General features: G+C 40.1%; 1 protein-coding gene across 2 annotated transcripts in view; it reads left to right on the top strand.

Moving 5' to 3' along the window:
* LOC107643792 (probable transmembrane ascorbate ferrireductase 4) overlaps positions 202 to 8,479 on the top strand; it is a 27,359-nt gene continuing 19,081 nt past the window's right edge. Inside the window, exons 1-3 of one of the 2 annotated variants that reach the window (XM_016347539.2) lie at positions 202 to 530; positions 647 to 698; positions 797 to 993. In XM_016347539.2, coding sequence (XP_016203025.1) covers positions 384 to 530; positions 647 to 698; positions 797 to 993 — 396 coding nt within the window. In that variant the 5' untranslated portion in view covers positions 202 to 383. Of the gene's footprint in view, positions 531 to 646; positions 699 to 787; positions 994 to 8,479 lie in introns of both variants that reach the window. The other variant, XM_021124224.1, reaches the window with a different exon arrangement.

Below are 8,479 nucleotides of genomic sequence, written 5' to 3' on the forward strand. Positions count from 1 at the left end.
AAATATATGAGTTATTAGTACAAATAATTGAATAATAAAATATTTTTTTGACTAAAATTTCTTTTTTTTTTCAACGCTCTTTTATATTCTTAATTTTCTTAAGAAATATTAAAGATCAGACTAAACTGACTTGATCTTTAACTTAAAAAATTAAATAAGTTCAAGCAGTAGTGGTAGAATGTGTCCATGACATTAGATATTCCAACTTAACAAGGGATCAGTAATTCACCAAATGTAGAGGGGACATAGGGATGCAATTAAATTGCCTCGTAATTATACCCATAGGTGGATCTTGAGAAGAGCAAAATAAAAGCGTTGTTGCTTGTCGGTAGTCCTAACTCCTACTGCTGCTCACTAGCACTCACTCCTCCTAAGTCTTAATAATGGCTTCACTACTGTCTCCCGCACTTGTCTTGTTTGCTGTAAGACTTTCAGGATTTGCAGTTGGACTCCTTGTTCTGTTCTGGGTCCTTGCCTTTAAATCCACCTTTCTCCCTTCTTCTCTTTCCCAACAAGACTTCATCTATGCTGTATGCAGTGCACACATTCACACCACTACTCTCTTTTCTCTTTACTTTCTGCTTCCCTTTTTTACACTTTCCATTCCAAAAACTTAATTTTTCTTAAATGCTCTAAATAATTGCAGGTTCTTCATCCTTTGCTGATGGTCATTGGGTTTATTATCTTAAGTGGAGAAGGTACTTAGATTTAATTAGCTTTAGAATTGTTTGAAAGAAATCATGATGTAAAATTTAATTAATTTATTTATTTTATAATTAGTGTATAATTTTTGCAGCAATTTTGGTGCACAGATGGTTGCCTGGTTCTATGCGATTGAAAAAATCAGTGCATTTAGGGCTTCAAAGTGTGGCTCTAGCTTCTGGAGTATTTGGAATTTGGACTAAATTTCAGGGGAAGGATGGGATTGTGGCCAATTTCTATAGTCTTCATTCATGGATGGGTTTGATTTGCATTTCCCTCTTTGGAACTCAGGTACTAATACACTTACATGGTGGTTGTTTTCTTTATCTATGGTTCTTTATTTTTTCCCCCTTAATTATCATGAAATTGTATTTCTTACCATAGTTCAACTTTTTATCTAGTGCAACGTGCAAGCAACCTTCAGTCATATTTATTAACTTGCTAACAAAAATAATTGCTTCCTAAACTAGATAAGACTCTAGCTTAGGAAATGTGTGGGCCATCTTTTGTCATGCGACCAATAATTTTATATATAGGAAAAATGATTGCATTCCCCAGGTGTTGCTCCAAGAGGATCCCATGGTCTCTATTATATGGAGAGAAGCCCAATGGGCTTTTGCTTCATTGATTATGGTTCTGGTCGAATTTTTGTGTCTTGGAGGTTGGCAATTTCACTAAAATTGTTCCTATTCGTGTAGAGAATAGAGAATAGAGAATAGAGGGGTAAACTTTTTTAAATAGAACAACTTGTGACAAATTAGTTTTCAGTATGTCAAATTAAAAAATGCCCAGGAAAAAAAAGATATGTGCCCTATGGCAAAAAAGAAGAGAAGGATATATACCCCTTCGAAAGTAAAATATCTATATATTTAGTATTATTTTTTTTTGAACATAGGTAGCTCAACACAGTAAAGTGGAGCATAAAGAACATAAGACCAGAAAAAACATAAATGAAAGTTGTAATTCGTTGTCATCTCCGGCATTGCTATCAACAATCAAACAGATAAACTCCACACCATTCCTTGTCTCTACCCTTTGGAAAACTCTGCTATTCCGCTCCAACCAGACATTCCAAATAACCGCACAAAAGCCTATCAGCCATTTTTTTTGCTCAGACTTTCCACCTGCTACTCCAGTCCAACTCTCAAAGAACTCCTTGACTGTTCCCGGAATGGCCCAAGCTCTATCAGTAAACGTCAACCATGCACACCACACCTATCACGTGAACTCACAAGCAAAAAATAAATGATGCACAAATTTTATGTCTTTTTTACACAATACACAGATATTGTCATGATGATTAATAATGCCAAGTCTACTCAGCCTCTCCTTCGTGTTTACCCTGCCTACTAGCACAAACCAAGTAAAAAGTTCAACTCTTGGAGGAACTAAGCCTCTCCAAATGGAGCTTGTGAAGTTGTAGCTCGTAATGTCGGCTGAGATAGTCTCTTTTTGTAGCACCTGCACAAAAGAATTAGTAGAAAAACTCCATTTTTATCAAATTTCCATACAACTGAATCCTCTCTATTAACCGATAACCTTACAACCCGTAACCGATCGTGAAGTTGATTGAGCAACTCTAGCTCCCATTGGAAGAGTTCTCTCCTCCATTGGAAGTCCCAAACCCACTCTAGCCCATCCCAAAACCCACAGTCCCCTATTACGGATTCTTGCTGATTTGAAACAGAGAAGAGTCTCGGAAAACAATCTTTTAAAGAGCCATCTTGTAACCAAACATCCTCCCAAAAACGGATGTTTCTGCCATTTTTCACCTCCACGGACAGACCCCGATCATCATATCTCAAACCTGTTGCTCCTTAATATTAAGCTGGCAAATATCTTTCCACGGCCCCCTTCTAGATGGCAACGGTTGGTTTGAGAACATTACCGTTGGGTCCAACTGATTACAAGAGCAAACAATCTTCTTCCAAAGCGGGCAGTCCTCCTTAGAAAAGCGCCACCACCACTTGAACAGAAGCGACGCATTCCTAATTAGAGCATCTCCCACCCCCAAGCCATCTAGCTTTTTCGGAGCTTGAACTATCTCCCATTTCACCAGTGGTATCCCTTTATTCCCATCTTCTTTACTCCACAAGAACCTTCTTTGAAGCCCAATGATCTTCTCTGCAACTCCCTTTGGCATCTTATACAAGCTTAAGTAGTAAATCGGCAGGCTATTGAGAACAGATTTTATGAGGACCAACTTACCCGCTTTGTTGAACGATCTCGCTTTCCATAAGCTCAGCTTGTCTTCCACCTTGTCTATGATTGGTTTCCAAGTCTTCACTAATCGAGGATTAGCACCAAGAGAAATTCCTAAGTACCTGACAGGTAAAGCCGCTTCGGCACATCCCAACAGACCACACATATTCGTCACCCATTCCTTCTCATAATTGACTGAAATTAGGCTCGACTTTTCAAAGTTGATACTCAGGCCAGACATTAACTCAAAACAGCGTAGGAGCCTCTTGTAATTCAGTAACGTCTCCGTTTCCTGTGGACAAAATAATATGGTGTCGTCTGCAAATTAGAGATGCGATAATTCTATATTGTCCCTTCCCACCAGCAGTGGAGAAATTCTGCCATTTCTAACCGCCTCTCCCACCATCCTATGCAGAACGTTAACAACAAGAACAAACAGGAAAGGAGAGAGAGGATCGCCTTGGCTGAGGCCCCTCTCCATCTTGAACGGCTTGGTTGGTGACCCATTGATCAACACTGACATAGATGCTGTAGTCACACATTCCTTCACCCAGGTTCTCCATCTAAGACCAAAGCCCATCTTCTGTAGCACTATATCCACAAAGCTTCATCTCACTCTGTCATAGGCTTTCTGAAAGTCTAATTTAACAATTGCCGCTTCCTTCTTTCGCAGCTTGAGCCAGTGGACCGTCTCACAAGCAATGAGAGCACCATCATGTATTTTGCGACCCTTTACAAAAGCAGACTGAGTCTCCCCCACTAGATGTGGCATCACTGATCGCATTCTTCTTACCAGCACTTTGGATATCACCTTATATAAGCAGTCAACCATACTAATCGGTCTTAAGTCTTTGATTTCCTTGGCCCCCACAAATTTTGGAGCTAGCGCCACCCAAGTAACATTTGCATCTATTGGTAGCTTTGCATTCTAGAAAAAAACCAACACAGCTGCAGTAAACTCCTGACCAAGCTCATCCCAGCATTTCTTTATGAAGTTCATATTATAGCCATCACTACCTGGAGCTTTACTGGGCTCACAATCCCACACTGCCTCTCTTACTTCCTTCGTCGATGGCATTTCCTCTAGCACTGCTGCCTCTTCTTCAGTAATCTGCTTGACCAGCCCATCACGGATTCCAATCAAAGGGGCATGCTCCTGCCTATACAGTTCTTTATAAAAACCCATAATCGCAGTCTTTATTCTGGCCTGATTCCGTACCAATCTTCCATCCAACACTAGAGAATCGATTTTGTTGTTCCTCCTTCTTGCCGATGCTAGATTATGGAAGTACCTAGTGTTCTTATCCATATCTCTAGTATGCTTGGACCGGGACATCTGCTTCCAATGCATCTCTTTTCTGACATACCACTTCGCACAGCAAGTCACCAGAGTCTTACATCTAGCCTCCATTGTTCCGTCATAACTACCAGCACTAACCTTATCATCAATCTTCTTAATCTCTTCCTCAAACTTCTTTATTCTGTTGTCCATGTCCCCAAAATTATCCCTATGCCATCTCCTGAGTGGTACTGTCAACGCCTTCAACTTGTTTGTAAACATGTCACCTCCCAATTTCCTCCACTCATCCTTTACCAATTGCAGAAACCCTTCATGTGTAAACCAGGAGTCCAAACTGCAAAAAGGTCTTGGACCCGCACAGATTCTAGAGTCTTCTAAAATCAATGGGCAATGATTTGATAGGCCTCGCGGTCCTCCTTTCAAACGAGTATCTGGAAACTCCTCAAGCCACTCCAAACTGACCAGAATCCTATCAATGCGGCTACAAGAACTACCTCGAAACCATGTGAACTTCCGGTCGATTAACGGTAAATCGACTAGCTGTAAATCTTGTACCCATTCCTTGAAATCCTCCGCAGATGCCGGTAGGCTAGTAGCGCCTTTCCTTTCTTCCAAATGTAGTATCTTGTTAAAGTCTCCCATGAAGAAAAACGGAACCTGACATAGACCCATCATGTAGCTTAACTCCTCCCACATCACTAGTTTCTCACTCCGAACATGTGCACCATACACCAAGCAGAATGCACATTTGAAATTATTTTTTATCAGAGAACCTTCAACACACAGCCAGCCATACCCTTTATAGCAGTTCAATCGTTTAAATAAAAAATTATCCCACATTAACAATAAACCACCGGATGCACCGACAGATTCCACAAAATCCCAATCCACTGTATCACAACCCCACAAGCGTGCTACATCAAACCTAGACATAGACTCCCTCTTGGTTTCAATCAAACCTAGCATATTCAATCTATATTTTTTCTTCAACTTTTTCACCATACTCCACTTGCCATGCCCTCCTAGGCCTCTAACATTCCAACAACTATAAATCATTTAAAATAATTTCTACACACCTTGTGATGTTGTTTGGGTCTGCTCCTCCTAGCTTTCTCTTTTTTTTTTTTGCCATCTTTCTTTTTGCTGCGATTGCTTCATTCTGACTTTGTAAAATTGCCATAATATCTTCTTCATCATCATAAAAAGCTGCACCTGACTCCACTGCTAATTTCAATGTTTCCTTATTCTCTACTAACTATCCTGCATGTAAGCCCCTCTGAACAGAATCTAGTGGTGCATTATTAATATCTGTCTCAAAACCAGCATCCTCATTATCCCGTTCAGTCACATTGCCTTGACCCACATCTTCATCTTCCCCTACTATCTCTTCCAAATGTACAGACCGGCCGCTTACTTCTTTAACCAAACTATCCACTTTCGGTTCATCATCAAAAGCAGCCGGCGATTTTCGTCCCACCGTTCTCCCAGCTCTTTCACCGGCGTACTGTACCAGGACAAGGCTATGGTCCTCTGCTTCCCCGCCAGGACAGTCGGCAACGCCTCTCCTCGACGCAGAGGGACGCGCGCTTTCCCGGTTATCCACCCCATCCACCACGGGAGGCGTCGTGCGGCTAGTCTCATTGAGAACGCCCCTGGTTGAGTCCCCCCTTCATACATCTTCGAACCGGGAGTGCAGGGAGGCAGCTGACCCTGTCCAGACCCGCGTCGATGTTGCTGGTCTGCCCTACCCTCCTTCTTCGACCCGGATCCACGAGCACGCAACTGACCCGGTCCATCTTCAACTCCACGTTCCAGATCCTGGCTTGTCTCATCATGGTCTCCAGGCCCAGATCCGCGAGCCCGCAAGGAACCCAGCCCAGCCTCTTGTTCGTCTCCTTGTTGGAGCTCCACGCCACTCAACTCTCCTTGGGCCTCGCCTACACGGAACATATGGACTCCACTCAGCAGCCCATCACGCCAATATTCCTTCTCAAGCCCATTGCTTGAATGCCCCAGCAGCTGTTTGGTGTTATTACTAACCTTGTGGGCCTCTCTCCCTTGTAAAAACCCATTTACCTCATCTCCAACGTGAATAATGTTCCTTAGCTGTTTGGTCCCACTTCTTTTTTCAATGCATAACTGTGTAACAGTTTTCTCTGATTCACTCTCTATACACTCATCAAATCCCCCAAAATCAGCATTGTCATTAACACCTTTAAATTTGAACTGATCCGTCATCCGTTGTCTCTTCATGGCCATTAAATTATCTTGATTGCAATCATTCAAAAAAAAATGCCTGTTGTGACCATTGTACCCTTGTTTTCACCATCGTCATTAGCTCGTGTTCTGATTAGGTCTGCCGCCGGATCCCACATTGCCGCTGTCAACAACATTTCTCCGGCTTGTGAACTAGCGTTTGCATATATTGACTTCACGCTTGCGTCTTCCAAAAAGCATTCATCTCCGTATATTTCACGCCCTATTTCCTTCACAAAAACATCAAAACCACTAGTCCCAACCGTGATATGAATCCTTTCCTTGATATCGTCAAAGACACAGGTATCAATTAACACTCTCCCAACACTGAAGGATAATGCAGACTTCGTCACATCATCACACTTGACTACTTCACCCCATAAACTGCCTATTGTATTGAACGTCTCCATTGACCAGACATGTAATCGCACTCCATGGCATTCTAACCACACTCTTCTAGTCTCACTACGTTCGGATTCCTCCCATCTCCAAACCCTGTAAAAGAATTGTAAGAAGCTATTCATTTTGAAGGTAAACGCTTCCTCCGCGTTCTTCACCGAATCAAACACTAGTAAGGCTTTGTAAGCACCAAGCTCTCTGACTTCAACAATCTGAGAAAAGTTGTTAACGATGGCTCTCCGTAAAGCTTTGAAGTCCATTGGTCTTGTGGTACCGCCTACTAAACTCCTCAGCAGCCAATCGAAATTCTCTTTTGCTACTGGCACTTCAATCTTTTTCGTCCAACCCTTTCCTTGGTTATCCTTGACTGGTCTTATCTTCTTACTTTCTTCCACCCTTGTAGAACTTTCACCCTTCTCGAGCTGCCTGATCTCCACCTCAGATCTTGCCATTTCCCCCTCGCGTGCCCCAGTATTCTCTCCTCCCATAGCCCTTCTGTATTTGGCCTCACTTACATAGATGACCTTTCCACTTATTCTTGTATGATGCATTTCGGCTATGGCCTTCATCGCTCCCCCCTTTTGTTGTATATCGTATAAACGCAAACATATACACAAATCCATTTTTCAGCTTCCAACCCAGATAGATGTCGTTAGTTCGTCCTATCCAATGGAACAAGTGAAATAATTCCTTCTTCGAAACATCATTCGGCAGATTGTTGACAAAAATCGAAAAGAAAACATTTTCCAAACGTTGTACTCTTCTCGATTCCAAATCCTAGGATCTCGTTTCTGAAAATTCCTAGTTCTACCCCACTCAGTGTTCCCCTCTCTCATTATATTTAGTATTATTAGATGCTGGAAGAATATATCTTTATTCTTTATTCTGAAGTGAAAATCAAAAGCAATATTTAATTTCAATATGCATTTATGATTGAATTTACGTAAGTTTATTAAAAAAGTTGTGGGATTAAAATTAATTTTACATTATAATTCGGGTTAATATGTTATAAAAAATAATTGTTATGACTAAAAACTATTGAATCTATATTTCCTTTATCTAACTAATAATTTGTTTGTACGTTGTACACTAATGTTAGTACAAAACAATGAAACCCCAAAGAATTGTCTATTGTTAAAATATTGTTATGATTTTGAAAGGTAAGACGTTATCTGGGTTTTGACAATATTTTATTTTTATTTGATTATTATTAAAAAGGATTAATTACCAATTTGGTATCCGAAAAATTCAGTTACTCCAAAAAAGTCTTTGAAAATACAACAAAAACAATCAATAAATATTATAATTTTTGTAAGTAACAAAAAAACTTTCATATTTAACAAACGATTTATCTATTAGATCTAAATTTTTGGGACAACATTTGAATAAATATTTAGAAGATATATAAAAAATTTGGAGCAAAATTTAATCTCTAGATTTTTCTTTTTATTTTTTCAAAAAAATATAATCATTCATAATACTTTTTTTTTTTAAAAAAATCACTTGATAAAAAATGATTAGCCACTCTTTTTTCGTTTTTAAATTTGAAAGCTCACAGATCGATTGAAAACCTTAATTGAAAAGGAGAATGAATCTTGTTAATTTTTTTAAACAAATCTA

Source organism: Arachis ipaensis, chromosome B05 (genome assembly GCF_000816755.2).
Source record: "Arachis ipaensis cultivar K30076 chromosome B05, Araip1.1, whole genome shotgun sequence".
In the NCBI taxonomy this organism is placed as follows: Eukaryota; Viridiplantae; Streptophyta; class Magnoliopsida; order Fabales; family Fabaceae; genus Arachis; species Arachis ipaensis.